Here is a 20,775-nt window from a genome sequence, read left to right on the forward strand (position 1 = left end):
TTATTGGCTAAGCTCAAAGCTTGTTGCCTTGATAAAACAACACTGCTGCTTGGCCTGCTAATTGTATGGCCTTCTGTTACACATGTTTCAATTCAGGTATCCTCTATGTACTTTCAAACCTTCAAAATGCTCACAGACATTTTGCTAAAATGTTTACGCATAACAAGGCACATCATCATTTAAAGAGACCACATAATGCTTGCCCCACTAGCAACTTACAATACCAAATTCTAACTTCCTGCCTCTCAATCCACAAGTACTCTACCCAACTTCGCAACACTGACAAAGCCATGCTGATTATCACTGATCAAACTTTGCCTTTCTAGGTGGAGATTATTTCTTTCCTTCAGAAATTTTTCCAACAGTTTCCTACCATAAATGTGAGACTCAGTGATTTATAATTGCCTGGTTTATGTCTACCACCCTTCTTGAAAAGTAGAACAATATATTAGCTGTCCACCAGTCTTGTGGCACCTCCTCCATCAGAGAGGAGTTAAAAGTGTTGACCCACACTTTCCCCTGCAATTTCCTCCCTCATCTCCCACTGCAGTCTGGGATAGAATTCATTCGGAGTTGGAGGTTTGTTCACATTTAAGCTTGCCGAAACCTCCAATACTTCCTCACCTCCTGTGTAAAACTGTTCAAAAACCTCAGACAAATTCTGTTCCTTTATCTTGCTGCTCCTGAGTGAAGACAGATGTATTCACATTCTACCAATATCCTCTTCTCTATGAATAGATTACACCCTTAGTCCTTAAAGTGCTAACTGTTTCTTATTATCATCTGCTCTCTGTTATACTTACAGAATACCTCCCTAAACGTATCCGCCATGTTTTATCATGCCCCCCTTGGCTCACCTAATTGCTTTCTTAAAGTTTCTCTTTGCTCCAATCCACTCTGTTGATGTCCTCCCTCTTTAACCTGTTAAAACCCTCTCTCTTCCTTCTTATCCAGACCTGATTATTCCCAAACATCCAGAATTCTCTGGGCTTATTGCTCCTACATCTCGCCCAAAATGAAAGGTGTTGGGCCTGTACTATCACTGATCCCTTTCTGAATGCCCACCAACCTCCTACTGTTCTGTTGTGGATTTACTCAAAGGCATGTGGTTCCCAGTTTACTTTGGGTAGATCCTGCTATATTTTAATAAAATCTACCTGCCCACAAACCAGAATCCTTTTTTTGCAGACTGCCTCTTTCTTCTTCCATAGCATACTTAAAATGAATGGTAATGAAAATAGAAGTTGCTGGAAAAAGCTCAGCAAGTCTAGCAGCATCTGTGAAGAAAAAATCAGAGTTAGTCCATCTGGTCCAGGTTATTTATCCACCATCAGACCTTTCCGTTTTTCTAACACCTTCTCCTCGGTGATGACCACCATACTCACCTCTGTCCTTTGACTCTCTTGTATATTTGAGATATTACTCATGTCTTCTCCTGTGAAGAGTGACACCAAAGTACTTATGTAGTTCTTCCACCATTTCTTTGTTCCACATTACTACTTCTCTAGTATCATTTTCCAGTGGCCTATTGTCCAATTTTGCCCTTTTATATCTAAAGAAACATTGGCAATTTTTTTGTAGTACTAGCTAGCTTAACCTCATATTTAATCTTGTCCCTCCTGATTTTGTTTTCATTGTCCTCCATTTATCTTTATGAGCTTCCCAACCCTCCGGCTTCCCACTGCTTTCTCTTTTGCTCTTATGCTGTGCCCGACGTCCTTTGTCAGCCACGGTTGCCTCAATGTCCCTGTACCATGCTTCCTTTTTCTCGGCATGTTATTTTGCTGTGTCTCCTGAATTACTCCAGAGAAACCCCTGCCATTGCTGTTCCACTGTCTTTCCTGCTAGGCTCTTCTCCCAGTCAATTCTGGCCAGCCCCTCCCTCTTGCCTCTATAGTTGCCTTTATTCAACTGTAATACCATTAAATCTGATTCCACCTTCTCCCCATCAGATTGCAGAGTAAATTCTATCTTATTATGGTCACTGCCTCCTCAGGGTTCCTTCACCTTAAGCTCCCTTATCAAGACAGCCTTATTACACAACAGTAAATCCTGTACTGCTTGTTCCCTAGTAGGGTCCACAACAAACTGCTCCAAATAAGTCATCTCGGACATTTTACAAATTCCTTTTCTCGCAATTCACTACCAACTTGATTTTCCCAGTCCACCTGCATATTGAAATCCCCCATGATCACTGTAACCTTGCCTTTCTCACAAGCCTTTTCTATCTCCTGGTGTATCCTGTGACCCAAATCCTGACTACTGTTTGGAGACCTGTACATAACTTCAGCTACGGTTTTTTTTAAAACCTTCATGGTTCTTTAGCTCTACCCACACAAATTTTACAACATCTGACCCTACTTTATTTCTTGCTATTGATTTAATTTCATTTCTTACTGATAAGGCAACCCCACCCCCTCTGCCCACCTTTTCGATAGGATGAATATCCTTGGATTATTTAGCTCCCAGTCCTGATCCCCTTGCAGTCACATCTTTGTGATGCCCACCATACCATACCTGCCAATTTCAATCTGCACCAGAAGCTCACTTACCTCTGATACTGCACGCACTCAGATAAAACACCTTCAGTCCTGTACTGACCGTCCTCTTATTATCACTTGTTTATCCAGTGTGCTTGACCCGAAAATCCTAATCCTTTCCAAACACTCCTAATTTTCCCAGGCACTGTAACCAGAACAACTCGCCACCCAGCAGATACTGCCAAATATAGGTAGCCCTTGCAACCGCACCCTTTTGAAAAGTGTCTGTGCACCAGGACAGGTAGTAATCTGGTGTTGTCCCTCACTAATGTAATGGCACAACAACCACAAAGTTACGCTGCTCATGGCACATGGCAGAGACTCCCACACTCTCTCGTACAACCACATTCTCTTATCCTTGTCACTGTCTGTCCACCGGGTAACACAGTTCTTAGTTAAATCTAGTCTAGACACTGTCTAGAGCACCATTACACTGTCCTTGAAGCCCACTAGACACCCACAGCCTGTCATTGTCCCCTACTGGACAATCGCATACAGGCAGGCAATTTCAAACATAAGGTTTTATTTACAGCCAAAAGTGAACACAAGCAAAATGAAAACAGCCTACAGGATTCCTCACAATACAACTCAAATGCTGACATGACACCAAATGACTATATTTCATTCCACAATTGTCTGATGCACCCAGCTGTTTTCACTGGAACTGGGAATCAGACAGGTCCCATCAGGATTGCAGCACCCTGTCATACAAAAAGACAGCACCATTCCCCTCTGCCCTACTGACCCTACAAGGCTCCACTTGCACCCTCCTCAATGATCAACACACCCAATCCCAGGACGGAGTTCTGAGCAACTTTAAAAAACAGCCCCTAGAAACTCCTGACCTCTACATTTGCAGCCCTCCGAAAGAGATGCAACTCCCCGACTGCTGGCGCTGACCTTATTGGGCACACCATTGCCCATTTCCTGGTATGTGGCCCCTGAGCACCCCAAGCCGATCTCTGACCACAGCTAAGCCCTTGGACTGTGCTGCTGACAGTCTGTACTGCAACTTCGCACTCCACCCCCCCACCATCCAATCCCTTGATTAGTCTGAGGACTAAGCCCCCACCCAGTTTCTGACATGACCATTTACAGAATTGCAAAAAGAGGCCATTTGGCCCATCATGTCACACTGACTCTGCAAAGAGAATCCCACCCAGCCCCAACTCCACACCCTATCCCTGCAACCGTACATTTTACCAGGGCTAATCCATCTCCTGGACACTATGGACAACTTAGCTTGGCTAATCCATCTAGCCTGCACATCTTTGGACTGTGGGAGGAAATCCACACAGTTGCCCGAGGTGGGAATTGAACCCGGGTCCCTGGCGCTGTGAGGGAGCACTGCCAAACACTGAGTCAATGTACCATCTCATGTCGTCTTTCTTTTTGTTGTATTTTAATAATTGTGCACAAATGAAGTGAGTTTTGTTTCAAATCTGGTAGTCTGGCCAATCGAGTTGCATATGGAACTCGACATTCAGCACTTACATTTAAAATAAGAAAGTTGGGGTCTTGATTATCTTCTGAATATATTTTACAGGTGTTTGGTCTGGTCCATAACACCATCTATTATCCACATTTGCATAATTCTTATGGGGTTTGAAAGCTTCAATAAGACCACCTTCCATTCTTTGAAACTCTGGAGAATAAAGACCCATTTTCCTCAACCTATTTCTTTGTCACTGTACAACAATGTGAATTAAAACAACTTCAAATCCAAGGGACTTAAAAAAACATGAGACAACAAAGCTGGATGAACACAGCAGGCCAAGCAGCATCCCAGGAGCTAAAAAACACACTGTCCTGGATGATACACAAATGCCAAGCAACATGATAAAAGCAAGCATGATATTGTATTGTTCTCCTATAGGAAGTTGCTGCAACAATTAAGCCAGTAAAGTCAACTTGACAGCTTAAAAAGAAATCAAGTCGCAATTTAATGGAGCATGTTCACTATTGACTTCCAAAAGAGACGGAACACAGGAAAGCAAAATACAGCAATAAAGTATCAGCTTAATCCCAGCACTGATCACAAATTACTTTATTAGATATTAGCTATTAAACATATATGCTGCAAGACAAACGTACACTTAAGGGTGCAAGATAAATGTCTACTAAGCAAAATATCTTGAGCAAAAGCTTCAAAAATGTAACTGTTGAGGCTAAACAGCTGAAGCCTTTTTAAATGGTTGTGGGAATGACTTTGAAAACAAGTGTGCCGTAGAAACAAGAATTGGCTTTTATTTGAAATAGATGCTGAAAAAATGATTTCAGATAAAAGAAATATAAATTGATTAAATTCAGCTAAATTGTATTGAAAAAAAAACTTTCAAAGTCGAAACCTGGAAGACCAAAGGCAAATTAAAGGAAAAAAAACAGGAAATTGAGTAAATTTCAATGCAATATAACATTATTAAGGTTATTAAAGTTGTATTCACTAGATTACTTCCAGTGCTATGTGCTGACCACAGGAATACAAAGAGAGGTCAGATGAATGCCCATGCCTAAAGGGGTAGCCCAAGAGGGACGGCTTTAGATTTTTGGATCACTGGGACAATCTCTTGCGTAGGTGGGACCTACACAAGCTCGATGAGTTACACGTGAACTGGAATGAGTCCAATAGGTTTGCTGAGAGTTTTGCTCATGTTGTTGGGGAGGCTTTAAAATAATTTGGCAGGGAATGGGCAAAGAATAAAGTCTGGAGCAAGGTCCAGTCAGACACACAAGATGACTGAAGGACGGCCCCATGGAGGACCCGAGCAGTGAGGCAATATGGGTAGAACTCAGAAAGAGGAAGGATGCAGTAACAATATTGGGGCTGTACTACAGGCCTCCCAACAGGGAGCGTGAGATAGAGGTACAAATATGTAAACAGATAATGGAAAGGTGCAGGAGAAACAGGGTGGTGGTGATGGGAGATTTTAATTTTCCCAACATTGACTGGGATTCACTCAGTGTTAGGGGTCAAGACGGAGCACACGGGTGAGGTCCCAGAGGACTGGAGACTTGCTAATGTTGTCCCCGTGTTTAAAAAGGGCAGCAAAGATAATCCAGGTAATTATCGACCGATGAGCCTGACATCAGTGGTAGGGAAGCTACTGAGGGATAGGATCTATTCCCATTTGGAAGAAAATGGGTTTATCAGTGATAGGCAACATGGTTTTGTACAGGGAAGGTCATGTCTTAACAACTTAATAGAATTCTTTGAGGATGTGACAAAGTTGATTGATGAGGGAAAGGCTGTAGATGTCATATACATGGACTTCCCTAAGGCATTTGATAAGGTTCCCCATGGCAGGCTGATGGAGAAAGTGAAGTCACATGGGGTCCAGGGTGTGCCAGCTAGATGGATAAAAAACTGGCTGGGCAACAGGAGACAGAGGGTAGTAGTAGAAGGGAGTTTCTCAAATTGGAGACCTGTAACCAGTGGTGTTCCACAGGGATCTGTGCTGGGACCACTGTTGTTTGTGATATATGTAAATGATCTGGAGGAAGGTGTAGGTGGTCTGATCAGCAAGTTTGCTGATGACACTAAGATTGGTGGAGTAGCTGATAGTGAAGGGGACTGTCAGAAATTACAGCAGACTATAGATAGACTGGAGAGTTGGGCAGATAAATGGCAGATGGAGTTCAATCCGGCCAAATGCGAGGTGATGCATTTTGGAAGATCAAATTCAAGGGCGAACTTTATAGTAAATGGAAAAGTCCTCGGGAAAATTGATGAACGGAGAGATCTGGGTGTTCAGGTCCATTGTTCCATGAAGGTGACAACGCAGGTCAATAGGGTGGTCAAGAAGGCATATGGCAGGCGTTCCTTCATTGGGCGGGGTATTGAGTACAAGAGTTGGCAGGTCATGTTGCAGTTGTATAGGACCTTGGTTCGGCCACATTTGGAGTACTGTGTACAGTTCTGGTCGCCACATTACCAAAAGGATGTGGATGCTTTGGACAGGGTGCAGAGGAGGTTCACCAGGATGTTGCCTGGTATGGAGGGTGCTAGCTATGAAGAGAGGTTGGATAGATTAGGATTATTTTTATTAGAAAGACAGAGATTGAGGGGGGACCTGATTGAGGTCTACAAAATCATGAAGGGTATAGACAGGATGGATAGCAAAAAGCTATTTCCCAGAGTAGGGGACTCAATTACTAGGGGTCATGAGTTCAAAGTGAGTGGAGGAAAGTTTAGGGGAGATATGCGTGGAAAGTTCTTTACACAGAGGGTGGTGGGTACCTGGAACGCGTTGCCAGCGGAGGTGGTAGACGCAGACACGTTAGCGTCTTTTAAGATATATTTGGACAGGTACACGGATGGGCAGGGAGCAAATGGACATAGACCGTTAGAAAATAGATGACAGGTTAGACAGAGGATCTTGATCGGCGCAGGCTTGGAGGGCCAAAGGGCCTGTTCCTGTGCTGTAGGTTTCTTTGTTTATTTGTTTCTTTGTTGTTTCTTAGTGGAGAAGATATGGGCAATATAGGCATCCAGGAGGTCGGCAAAGCTAAACTGTGTCTATTTTAATGCAAGGAGCTGACTGGTAAGGCAGATGAAGAGCACTGATCAACACGCAGGAAATGTATTGTTGTAATCACTGACCTGCTGGTGGTGGGGGGGGTGGGGTGCATAGAGGAAAATTTAAGAGAGGTGGGAAAATAAGTTAAACCATCGCAGCATTAGTGAGGGAGGATGCTCTGGAAGGCTCTACATATGGTCAGAGCTAAGAAACCAAAAAAAGGGGTGGTCACTTGCTTGGATTATACTATGGGTCTCACAACTGCCAGAGAGATGACAGAGGGACAGATATATAGGCAAATTACAAAGGTGCAAGAAAAATGGGATTATCGTTAGCTGATTGTACATCTATATAACACCTTTGGAAATAATACCATATTACATGGGGTTATAAAACAGAAGTTTTATACATAGTATAGAAAAATTTAATTCAGCCTATTGCCCTTTTAGTCACCTCGCACTTGTCAAAAGAAAAGTAATAAAGGAAACAGTAACACTGCCACACAAACATCTCTTCATCAATAACCAAAGCAATATGGAAGTGAGGTTCTCCAGATCTCGACATTTCCTCAATCTAGGCAGGATTATAAAGGCTGAATACCAGAGGAGGAACTAGACTTATTGCCTTTAACATCTAGGCAGCAATGAACCCAGTATGACACTATGAAGCCCAAATGAAAACTGCATGTCAATCAAGGAAATCTTTCAAAGGCTTGATTCACACCTGCCACAAAGGAAGACCACTGCGACTGGCAGACACATGTTATCAAATATCCAAGAAATTGTTCAAAATTTCTTCAAGTGGGGTCCAGCTACTTCAATGACCTTCCATCCATTAAAATCAGAAATGGGGTTGCTCGCTGGTGATCAGTTTTATTCATCACTCGTCAGATAATGAAATGGCCTATGCTGGCTCACAACGGGACCTGAATAACATCTACAACTTGGGCTAAAAAATGAAAAGTTCCTGCCACATAAATGGTAAGTAATACCCATTCTCAAACAACGGAAAGCCAGTTATCACCTCCAGACTGTCCTTGACATCCACCTGCCTACTCTGCTCTCATGTTGATGAATTCACCATCTGCTCCATCGAACACCAGCATGCTAAATCTTCCTGTACGCAGGTATATCTACAGAATCTCACCAAGGTTACTATAATAGCACCTCACTTCACATGACCTGTGGCACTGAACAGAACAAACGGTTCACCTCTAAATTCCCATTCAAGTCATGCGACATACTGGAATGGGTAATAAATCACTGCTTCTTTATTGTTGCCAGATCAAACTCCTACGTAACACCATTGCAAGGGTACAAAAAAATTGAAGGCTGCAATGATTTAGCTGCACCAGCATTGCGCAATAATTGCAACCTTCCTAACTCTATCCATAGCCTATAAATATTTACATGCAATTGTCATTTTAATTGAAAATGTTACAGAAACAAAAATCTCAAAACATTTATGAGCTTACTTTTTTTATACATTGAAAACCATGAGCATTGAGCTGATGTGTTGACAGAAATGTATTAATTTTGGCAACAATCTAATGTGGCAGTAAAGGGCACAATGCTTCAAAATGGACCAACCCATCCCCCTCTCTGATGAAGGGTCTAGGCCCAGAACGTCAGCTTTTGTGCTCCTGGGATGCTGCTTGGCCTGCTGTGTTCATCCAGCCTCACATTTTATTATCTTGGATAAGCTTAGGTTCCCATTATCACTCACCAACACCATCTTCGGTCCCATTTTCCCGGACCTGACAACGACCAGGAATTTGGAGGCCTGTATCCTCCATTACTAGAAGACCCAATTCAAATCTTTAAAGTGCCAAAGAATTGCCCTCACATCTCTCTAGATTTCAAAATACTCGGAACAGGAATATTCTACATCTGTTCCATTTAAACAAAGCCCTCCCATCCATGATCATATGATCTGGCCATAAGAAATAGGAACATAGCTTTTAATTCAGCCCATCTGCCTGTTCCAACGTTGAAGAGGTGAATAAGATTACAGCTGATTTGATTTTCACCTTAACTCCACCTTCCTACCTGCCTCCACAATCCTCAAATCTTCCTTTTCAAACAAAAATCTGTGAAACTCAGTTCTTCAATATACTCAATGACCCAGCCTCCATTACTTGCTGGTGAAGAGATTTTCAAAAGGTTACAGACCTTCAGAGGAAATTCTCCCTCTTTCCATCATGAAAGAGAGTCCTTTTTTTTAAGCCGTATTCCCCAGTCCTAGAATCCTCCGCATGGGGTAACATTCTCCCAACATTTACAATATCAAGAGCCCTTGGAAACAAAAATGTTTTAGTAAGATCACTTCTCATTCAAGGAGAGGGTCAATCTAGTCATAAAACCTCTTTACCATATTCCGCATATTCTTGGAAAGCAAACCAAGCCCAACATCCTCAACCTTCTTGGAGAAGAGGAAGCAGAAAAGAATGGGTGGAGATAAACAAGATTTTGACAGGTTTAAATTAGGTAGGAAAAGAAAAAGCTGTTTCCTTTAGCTAATGGCACAAGAACAAGAGGTCACAGATCTAAAAATTTTTGGACAAGAGATAGAAGGGGAGGGATCAGAAAAAGAGGTTGTTTTATTTTTACATGAATATACCATGCTGGAGCTCGCCATCTGCAGGACTGGTGACAATGAAATGATCAATGATTTCAAATGAAATTGGATGGATATTGGAGGCCAGGGCGAAGGAGATAAAGTTTGGGAATAGGACATAGTGGACTGCTCTGCAGTGAACCAGCAATGGGCTCAAATCACTTCCTGTGTGCTGTATTAATCCTCTGGCCTTGTTGAAACTCCCATCCCAATGTCCAAGATATTAGATTCCGTCTACAGTAATTCTTGATCCTAGGACTCTTGTCAGTGTTACTATAAACTTTCTCTTTAGCGTTCCCAAGACCCTAGGTCAACACTCCCTATACGCCGAGACCTTGAGTTTTCAGCTCGGAGCGGTGGTTAAGCATGGGACATAATCTCAGAACTGCCAGATCCTACGGTAGTGGTTGTGATGACACTAGCATCCATGTTATGAAGCCCAACTTATCTCAAGCTACAACACAGCAAATCTGCACAACTCAAATAATACCGGTAAAGTCACAATGTTATCAGTACAGAAATAACATGGCAGCAGTTACAAAACATGTACAAAATAACTGGCCAGTATATTTGAAGGTGATATTCAAATATTAGAAATTTCATGTAAAACTATCCCACTTTCTTCCATTGTCGTCCTTCTTGATTAAATCCACTAATGCCTTTCTGTCCATCCAGCTAATAATGAACACAATAATAAATTAAACAAAGAACGGTGGATGTCAGAAATCTAAAGCAAAAACAGAGAAAGCTGGAGAAACACAGCAGCTCTGGCAGTATCTGCGGAAACTAAGCAGAGTTAATGTTTTGGGGTCCAATGATCCTTCTTCAGAACTGTTTTGAAATACAGTCTTTGGACCCAAAATGTTAACACCACTTACTTTCCACAGATGCTGCCAGATCTGCTGAGTTTCTCCAGCAATTTCTGATTCTGAAGGTAGTCTGTCAGGCTGACATTTGAAAGGATCTTATCTTCTCCATTTTCTAGAGAGCCCAATTCTCACATCCAGAAAGGTGCAATATCCCACATGAGTGACTGGGCTAGATGTTCACTCTGCTTTGTGTTGAAGCTTTAGAACTTCAAGAAGTTCAGGAATCAAATCAGGTTGCTAAGTACTGTTGAAGGGAGAAAAACAGTCAAGTACAGACATTTGAAACAAACATCTGACAGTTTTCTACTGTCAATAACTGAAGGAAAAATTCAGAGTATAAACCAAAGATAAAGAAAAAGAAGTTGAACAGATAGATTATGTTGAGACATGGGCTGAGGGAGGTTTGACAAAAACCAGAATATGCCAACGACTCCAACAGGGTTATGGTGAAAACAAGCAAATTTTTACTTACTGTGTCAAGTTCTGCTCTCTCAAAAGGGAATTAAAAGGTGAATGGATGTTTTATTGCAATTGCACACTATCGTTTTCTGTTGCACTTCATTTAAAAAAGGTTTGTTATATTCTTCAATTAATTAGAACTACGACTTCAGTTATCTCATGTGTCCAATTAAGGACCTTCTGACAGTTTGTCTTCCCCTTGACTGTGTGAGGCAATTATAATCACTGGGTGAACTGAAGCTGATCATTTCTAACACTGACTTTACTGTGGGAAAGTTGAGATAAATATGGAATTAAATGGGTACTCCCTCTCTTGGAATGTATAAGCCCTCAATTAAGCAGCTTGATGTATTCAATGAAGGCAACTAACAGAGAGTCTTAGATTGCAGTTAATGGAGGGCATCACTACAATTGACTTTTCCCCCCGTCAGTTCCAGAACCAAACTGAAAACCATGTCCAGTGTGAGGAATACATTGAACGCTGCTAAGTGAGTAATGAGAGTTGCAGGCTGAGAAATAAGAATGAATATAAAGGATGAATTCCAGAAAGCCATTGAGTTATCTTCAGATCATTCACCTCTCAAACAAAGGAGATATTTAAAAACCTTGCAAATAGAAGACAGTGGTTTAATGAGAGAATTCCAAGACAATGCATTGAGGCAATTTTCTTACTGAGGCTGCTTTTTGAACACTATTTTATCTCAATAGTACAGCTTCACATGGAACACAACTGCTCGATACAGATCAGTCACAAATCACACTCAAAGTACATAAACCGTAGCAAAAACAAAGAAACTCAAGCTGCATCAGTTCTCAGCCTAACCATTAGATGGTGTACCACGCCATGGGTTAGGGTGAATGAGGTGGCAGGGCAGCAAGAGAATGAAATAACACCATCCACTCAGACTCATGTGAATGGCACTAGATGACTATAACAAAGAATAACAACTGTTGAGAGATCTGTGAATCCTCCAAGTGCGAAGCTGGGGAAGGAAGGAAAACTATTTTGTCACTTACCTTACTTTACCCTCACCCATGCCTCATACGCTTAAACCTTAAAGCACAGCCTAGCTTTCCACCTCTAACATGTCACGAGGAAAAATTTGACAGTTGCTATGGAAGCTAACGTGGCGACTGAGTTAATAAGTAAAAACAAAACACTAGCTAGCGGCACAAGCAAGTCTGCAAATTAACGTAATGCCAGTATAGGCATTTGATATGGTCTGATAAATGTATCAATCTATATTATTTGAAATTGATCATTATCAGTATGTCTTGCAGATGCAGAATGCATCCGAGATTAACTTAAAACCCAACAAAGCAATATTGTAAGGAGAACTTGTAGCTAATGGCACAAATTAAACGAACGTATTTGCATCCTTAAGCACGCATGTTTGCAGACAAAAATGTAAGGAAGGCAGCCAATTATGTTTTTCATTTTAAAATACTAGTCAAAAATATTTTAAATGTGAAAAATGCAGAAAATATGTTGGGGGGGAAAACTGATCTGCTAACACACTGGGAAATGATTGGACCACGGCTATGGGGCTTCAAATTCATCGTACAGGTGCAAATATAACGAGAAATAATAAAATTGGCCACAACAAATAAGCTAAAATGGATGGAGTATTGCAAAAACGTAAATAAAAAATAGTTAACTGATTGCAACAATTTTAGCAGCCTAAAAACAGATGATCAAATACAATCCAGAAGCGAAACTGACATCTGAAGCCGATTTGATGGAAATTGAGCAGCATTTAACAGGATCAATGCTGTCTAAATACTATGGCGAGACAACCCAGTATTATTAACTCATCAGGTCCTCAGAAATTAGAGAACCGGAGAAGAGGAAAAGAACCCTAAAAGCTGTATTGGTTTCTGTAATTTTAATAAATTAAATAAATCGCATCTGCGTATATTTCTGGACCAAGACACGTCTTAAAATATTAAACTCACCTGTTTTCCCACTGCAAAATGTAGCACCGATACATCTCCTACAAGGAATAAATCTTCTGCCTTTGTTTGTCTTCACCTCTTCGTTGATCAAAATGAGCTGGATTGAAATTGCAGCGTGCAAAAAAAAATACACCCAATGCAATCATCCGCCGCTAGAAAAGGCACTCAAAGACACAAGACATTTAGAAATGAGAGGGGGAGGGGACAATATGGACAAAAGCATGAAAATAAAATCTTACACATTGCGTATAAAAAAAATCTTGGTAATAATCCTCTGCATTCTGCGGCCGAGAAGAGGGACCATAAAGAACTGTCCAGCGAGGGGAGGACAGATTGTATCAGTGCGGAGTAGAACCCTGGCTTCAGTCCCAGCGGTTAGTTACAATGTTACCATTTCCCTTGGAACCTCTACATAACTATTCTAAAAAAAATGGTACGGAATCCTGCAAGGATCAAATTCAAATCTGCCACCAGGTGGTGCAGTGTGTGAAGGGGGCGACGAAGTAAGATTGATTCCACTTCACTCGCTGCCGACTCAGGCTCAACTTCACCTGCTTGTGAATTCTTTCGATGGGAATGAAAATGAGCACAGGCACGATAAATAATTCCTAAAAAGTAAATAACGAAGGTTTATTTTTCCGAGTACCTTGTAAAGACTGGACTTCAAAGACATTTTGCAGAATTGCTGAAATTATGTTATATTCATTAAAAAATAGTCATGTAGTGCCTTTAACATAATGAAACATCTCAAGATACTTAATATGATCAGTATGGAATACTGAGCCTCTTGAGAAAGTACGAGGGCAGATGATCAAATGCCAGGTCCAAATGATATATCTTAATGTGGTATGATATTTGGACATGTGCGGTATACAATGATGCAGTAAGCGTAGTCCTGTGAACTGAGGCTTTCTTAGTTTCAGCTGAGTATTAGTCCACAAAATTGATGAGCTTGTTACACCAGCAAGTCTAGGATCAGCCCAACAGCCTTAAAAATTCAAATAAATATAGGGAAGTGTCTCCACAAATCTGGAAAATATCAGCTCGATCATGGACCAAAGAGCAGATTGAAGCTACGCCTAAACAGCACTCTCACTAAAGTGAGATATTTGCCCCCGTGCTTTACAGATGGCAATAGTAGCCAACACAGACCAGAGAAGTATATATCCCTTAAATAGTACTGAAAATGCAAAATAGGAATGGCCCAAATCCAAAACAAGATGTTTACATTGTTTGGAAGAGAAGCCTGATCAGTGATGCACTCCTTGTTTATTAAAACTAAAATCATGACCTGAAGTTTAAACCAGTGCTTTCAAACTTTGTTCCCATATGTAACCCCACTTAATGCCTCTGATTTTGTGTGAGATCAGTAGTGAGGAGGGTAGACTCAGCTGCTGAGCAGCGATGGTGTTTTAGCTCCAGAGCAGCAGTGGGTGTTGAGAGGTTGTGTGTGGAGGAAATTGTTTAAGCCAATTGAATCCTTTGTAAAGAAGAAGCTTTGAATGGGCTTTATTTTTGCAACTGCAAGTGGACCTCAGAGATCTGTCTGTTTAACCATGCCCACCAACAGACAGAAGGTTGTGGATTTAAAAGGACCTTGCAGCTGTAAGCACACAGCTTGGCACCAATGACTCTGAAATCTTGTCTTGTGACCCCTCTGGTGATCACAGCCTACATTATGGGAGGCAATGCTTTGAACTAGAGCAATTCTGTCTTAGATGAGGTTAAGAAAGACCCATTTCACTCATGTCATGTCCTTTCACCAAACAACGCACAGACGGAAAAGGAATTGCTTGAAGCCATTTTCAGGATCAAAAATTTTCAAACTTCTTAGGTAAAAGCTTGTATAAAATCATTAATCCCTGAGACTATCCTCAGACCAAAATCTGCAAAGCCAACAATGGTAGTGTCAAGGAGACAGCTGTGAGCTGTACAGTACATGCCTTGCAGTTTGATCAAAACAGAATGCTATAGTTGACCTTTATCATGTTGGCTGCATTCGGACTCAGATGTAGGCTATAAAGGCCCAAACTTCACATAAGAGATAGCAGTGTCCCAATCACTGCAACTAAACTTAGGGCTGAAATTCAGAAAGATTAGTAATATGTGGTAAAAAGGAAATATGAACAGACATTGAATGACTTATTCAACTCATCATTGCAATGAGGGCTGGGTTTGTTACCCTATGAGGGAAGTTTAGGCAGGCTGGGCCGATATCCTTTGGAATTGATAAGAATAAGAGGTGATCTTTTTGAGATGTGTAAGTTTCTGGCAGAACTTGACAGGGTGCATGCTGAAAGGATGATGCCATTTGTGGAAAAGACCAGTACTAGTGGATGCAGTTGAAAAATAAAGTATCTTGCATTTATTTGGATGATGGGACAATGTTTTTCTCACAATGCTTTTTAAGTGTCTTTGAATATTTTTAAGGAAAATGTAGGTAGGTTGATGACTAAGCAGGGAATCAAAAGTTATCAGGAGTAGGTGAATGAATTCATTTCTTGGGTCAAACATTACTACGAGTATTAAGTGGCCTAACAGCTGCCCTATATATTGGCTCATGTAATATCTGCCACAAAGACTGGGTTTTGTTGAGACAGATGTCTTGAGGTTTATTAATAACACTGACTCTTTTACATTGCTTACGCATAGTCTGACTGTCATTATTGACATGACTGAAGATTACATATACATAATTGAACAATGTACTCAGAGCCTGAGTGAAAGTGAGGTGCGTACTCTCACATTAAAATATCAGATGTTGTGCTGTCTTAGAAATAGGCTGTCAGTCTGGTCTGATCTGCATACTTCTTGGGTTTTGTTAATGTGCTTGCACACCATTGATGGAATTTTAGATAACTCCATGACATTGCTCCTCAGTTGAATTTTCTTCACATGTTGCTACAAAACATTATGTTGCACTTAGGGTTTTCCAGGACAATTGGATTTCTTGCACTTTTTAGAACAATATCTCCCAAAAGAATGTAGCCTCCAAATGTTGCAAGATGGTGAGTGCTGGTTAGATGGTTGAGACAAGCCGTACCTTATATTTAGATTTTGTTGTTTTGCTGAGCCCTGTTGATAACTGAAACAGATATTGTCAAGTTGGGCATCAGAAAATGTTGCTGACCGGCCATAAAGCTGTTGAACTTGAATTCTCCTAGTAGTGTGTGATTTATATATTCTTTGGATTCGTCTATAAGTGCTTATGTGAAGGCACGATGTGATTTGGTGCATAATAATTTTTATAAGTCGTTCAGCTAACTTGGCTACAGTGAAATCACATTCTGTTCTTGCCTCTGAAATAGCCAATTATTTCACATAGCTGTAGTTGGTATGATATGAGCTCAAGCTCATGTATCCCAAAGTTGACATATACTTTAAGTTGGCCTTCTAAAATCTGGACAAAATCTGATGTCAGAAACTTTGGAGTTGGCCATAGAAACTTTGGAGGACTTGACCCATCATAATCCCTTGTTTTCCAAAGCAATAAGGAGTCTTTCTACATCACCTATTTGATGATCCAGGCAGTCAGGTTTAATTCTTTTTCTAAATAACTAAAATTCTGAAAGAATGTCAATGGAATGCCAAACCATGTTAAGATCTTGGCTTTCTATTTTTACTGTGCTCTTTAAAATGCCATTATAAAAGTCTGTATTGTGGTGCTTTTGAATTGCATTGTAATTTTTTTTATTTTTGTCTAGTTTTTTTTCATGCTATTATGTTGAAAGTAGTTGCTTTATGCCTGTGGGTGGAATTCATGGTAGAAAATGAGAGATCAGTGATGTCCTATGCTCCTTGTTTTCACTTGTTTTGATAAAAGCAAAATGGCAGCAATGACCAACACATGTGCACAGTTAAAGCTCAATTAATACAGAAAACTTCCTGTTTCAGTGTTTTTCATGCTTTGTTCTATTTTTGCTTTGTAAGATTGGGTCTGTCCTTTAACGTTTGTAAAACCCCAGTCTTTAAATCAGGAGTTGCTATGGCTTCACAACTTTTTTAAAAGGAGATAAAGAGTACACACCAATGTATCTTCTCTGATGAGTTTACTGTGTTTCAGGAAGGTTGTAATGCTTTTGTCTTGGTCATAGTTGTAACTTCAGCTGTGAACTCAGGTAGATAATGAGGAGTGATTGTTAGGAGAATAAACATTTCACGTCTGCCAATTATAGCTCGAGACTCTCCCAGGTGGGGAATCAACCTTTAAATATCCAACTTTTCAAGTGCTCTCAGGATGTTATATGCTTCAATAAGAACACCCCGACTCTTGAAAATGCCAAAAGATGCACAACTAGCCTGTCCAGTCTCCATTTGAAATAATATGTTTCTCTTTTATTCTGGCTGCCAAAGTAAACAAGGTTACATTTGCCCACAATATACTACATGTGCTTTTTTTGTTCCATTCATTAAACCTATATTTGCAGACTGCTTATGTTCTTTTCTCAGCTTGCTTTCTTACTTATCTTTGTACAATCAGGAAATTTAACATCCATACATTCAGTCCCTCCATCCATAATTGTATAAAGATTGCTAATAAGCAAGACCCACATAAGTGGCACAACACTCATTGTATCCTGACCACTCAAAAACAATGCATTTACACCCACCTTCTTCTTTCAATTAGCAACTAATTCTCTATTCATGCCAATATAGTACTCACTACACCATGAGCTCTTATTTTGCATGGTAACCTCAGATGTGCTACCTACTCAAATATCTTCTGGAAATGTACATAACGAACCTGGTTCCTCTCCAACAAAATTGCTTATTACTTACTCAAAGAATTCCAAGAAGTTAGTCCTTTTCACAAAACCATTTTGACTCTGCTTAATTATTCTCAGATTTTCCAAGTGCCTTCAAATACCACCTTATTTATAGATCCCTACAGTTTCTGCCTTTTTCTCACTCAGGGGTCCTTCAGAGGCTGGAATGGGTTGATTGGGCTGAATAGCCTCTGCTTGGCATCATATAGCACCGTCAACCCCAGAAAAGTTCACTTCATCAAATATGGTACCAAAGCTGTTAATTGTCTGGGGTAGCATTAGACAATTGCCAGGTAGAGGATGGAATAGTTAGCAAGGAAACAGAGCTGTGGTGGGCTCTAAAGACTATGATTTTAATTGCAGAAAATTTCAATTAATCAGCATTGGATATCAAACAGATATTTTGACAATTAAAGAGTCTAGTTGAGGTGGGGTTAGATAAAGTTGAGTGTCATCAGATGTACATGTATAAACTGATATAGTGTTTTTTGGATGCTGTGTTCAAGAGGCAGCATGTAGATGGGAAATAGGAATTAGCCAAAAATGGATCAGTGGGAGAATACCAGAGGTAACAATGCAATAATGGGAGGAGAAACCAATGATGATGTTGGGAGTCATTGTGAGGTTAATTAGAGTCTTTCTGTTACTTTGATCAGAACAAAAATCTAATTGGAGGGAGATTAGAGATGGGACAGGAGCTTGCAAGAACTGAGTGGTCAAGGGTTAGTTTTTTTGGGCGGGGTAAGAGAGGTGATGCGAGCAGATTTGAAGGAAAGGCAAAATAATCAGAGGAGAAAGAACTATTAACATGGGGACGAGAATGGGATATTGGGTGGTCAGTGGTTTAGTGGAAGCCAAGAGAACAGGAAATGGGCGAGACAGGCTCATAGAAGATGTACAAGGAGACAGCAGAGAATCTAGAGAAAGGTACAAGGTCAAGAAAGGTCAATGTTAGAACAAAGATGGAGTGGGGGAAGCATCTAGGAGGTTTAACCTAGAAGGTTCTGAAAAGTGAGAAAAGTGACAGAGGTAGCAGATTAGAAGGCCTCAATCTTGATAAATAGGCAATCCAATGCACCTCACCCATGTATTTGAAGGCGTAGGTAGAGGAAACAGGCATAGAGTTTAAGAAGACAGCTGGGAGTGAGCAAAGGTGTTGCTTGCATATCATCATATGTAAACATATCTGATTACCTTCCCTCTGCAAAATTTAATGGTTTAATTCACTTTAAAGGAGGTGATTGTGAAATCTTCAGATCTGAACTTGTATACTCCATGTTAAATAGTTAAAGTACATAACACATATATAATTCAATGAAATATTTTAGCTGTGCCTTCAGGTAATTTTTAGAAATTAAAACACAGCTTGTTAAGTCACATATTAAAGATGCCCTGCCACTGCTTGAATTGAAAACATTGCCTTGGTCAATGTGCTTTCCTAAAGTATGTAATCATAAACATTTCAACGTTTTTCTGTGTCACCTTCAAATTGAGCCACTAGGCCTTCGATCCTCTCATCTATATCAGTGATATAAGTCAGTTGAGATCCCAGCAAAGGCTCCTGTGAGACCCTAATTGTCACATCTGCCAATCTAAAAAGATCTATTTCTGTATAGTTATTGTTTTTGGCATCCACCTTAACTTTTACCCATGCTGGTTATGTTACCCTCTAAACCATGAGCTCCTAATTTACTCAATAACTTTCCACATGGCACCTTGTCAAATGTCTTCTGAAAATCCAAGTGCAGTATGTCAATTGGGTCATCTTTATCCACAACACATTTTGTGTCTTCAAGGAATTACAATAGATTACTTAAACATTGTTTCCCTTTCACAAAATCATGCTGAGTATTCCTGATTATTTAGAAGCTTTTTCCAAGTGCACAGTTGAAACCTTCTTAATGATTGATTCTAAAACCTTACCAACAATTATGTAAAACAAACTGGCCTTTTTTTTGTTGCCTCCTTCGCCTCCTGATTAGAGGGCTATGCTTGCTACTTTCCAATGTAATGAAACCTTTCTGGAATATAATGAGGTTTAGAAAAGCAACACCAAGCATCTACTACCTCATTAGGCACTTCTTTTAATACCCTACAATGATGTTCATCAGTTCCAGAGACTTGTCAACCCACAGTTCCATCAGTTTTCTCAGTGCACGAAGCAACAAGACACTTCACGAAAGCAAGTCTTACATTTTATGTTTTAGAATTAGTTTTCACTGAAATTAAATTCTAGAACTTGAAATGTGTAGCCTTCGCAAGACTATATGAAGAAGAATGGAAATAGAACTCACCATTCCTATGATATTACAAAACTTTATTTCTTAACTTTCAGTTTTACAGATTAACATGAATTTCATCTAGACTTACTTAAAGTAATCTCTACAGTGTATAATCTTTAACTTTATTCTGTGAATAGTAGGTTTAGACATTTCTAGTCTTTGATGTGCTGCAGTACTAAAGATTGCAGAATGGGGAACAGATACTTGTATCTTTGATAATTTTACAATCAATAAAAAGGCCTAAATAAAAATTGTTGGAACCCAAGTTTAATAAGATTGAGTCCAGTTTTGATGTCGTCCACAATCTTCTAACACAGCAGCTAGAATAACAATTGATCAATGACCAATTTAATAAAGTCCAGCCTATATTGTATTGATAATCCTTGGGAGTACAAGTCACCACTTTTCGGTGAAAAAAGGTAGGATAGGTGAGCAATTAGAAAAACAACACTTCACCAGTTATTTATGCTGGTAAAGAATGTTATAGGTAGACAGCTATATTATAATTCTGATAACATAACGTAATTCAGCAATTCATCAGTACCCGTCCACTTATTTTGTATGCTATTCCTCAATTGTTATAAGACCACCAGGAAGTTACAGTCAATGTATATAGGAGCAATAACATTGTTTATGTAAGATTACAAGGTGTAGAGCTGGATGAACACAGCTGTCCAGCCAGCATCTGGACCCTTCTCCAGCTCGTTATTTCAGATTCTCCAGCATCAGCAGTTCCTATTATCTCTGAATTGTTTGTGTAAGCTGTTTTC

General features: G+C 40.1%; 1 protein-coding gene across 5 annotated transcripts in view; it reads right to left on the minus strand.

The window, feature by feature from the left end:
• The window catches only part of b4galt2 (UDP-Gal:betaGlcNAc beta 1,4- galactosyltransferase, polypeptide 2), a 388,743-nt gene extending 375,355 nt beyond the window's left edge, over positions 1-13,388 (minus strand). The window contains exons 1-2 of one of the 5 annotated variants that reach the window (XM_048538616.2): positions 13,197-13,385; positions 12,958-13,054 (exon numbers count right to left, since the gene is read on the minus strand). Coding sequence is in view for 2 of the 5 variants with exons in the window: in XM_048538619.2 (XP_048394576.1) it covers positions 13,197-13,200 (4 nt within the window). In the remaining 3 variants the exon portion in view is untranslated. Of the gene's footprint in view, positions 1-12,018; positions 12,109-12,957 lie in introns of those variants that run through there. The other 4 variants (XM_048538619.2, XM_048538614.2, XM_048538615.2 and 1 more) reach the window with 4 other exon arrangements.
• Positions 13,389-20,775: the final 7,387 nt, after the last annotated feature.

The sequence above is a fragment of the Stegostoma tigrinum genome, chromosome 8, assembly GCF_030684315.1.
Source record: "Stegostoma tigrinum isolate sSteTig4 chromosome 8, sSteTig4.hap1, whole genome shotgun sequence".
In the NCBI taxonomy this organism is placed as follows: domain Eukaryota; kingdom Metazoa; phylum Chordata; class Chondrichthyes; order Orectolobiformes; family Stegostomatidae; genus Stegostoma; species Stegostoma tigrinum.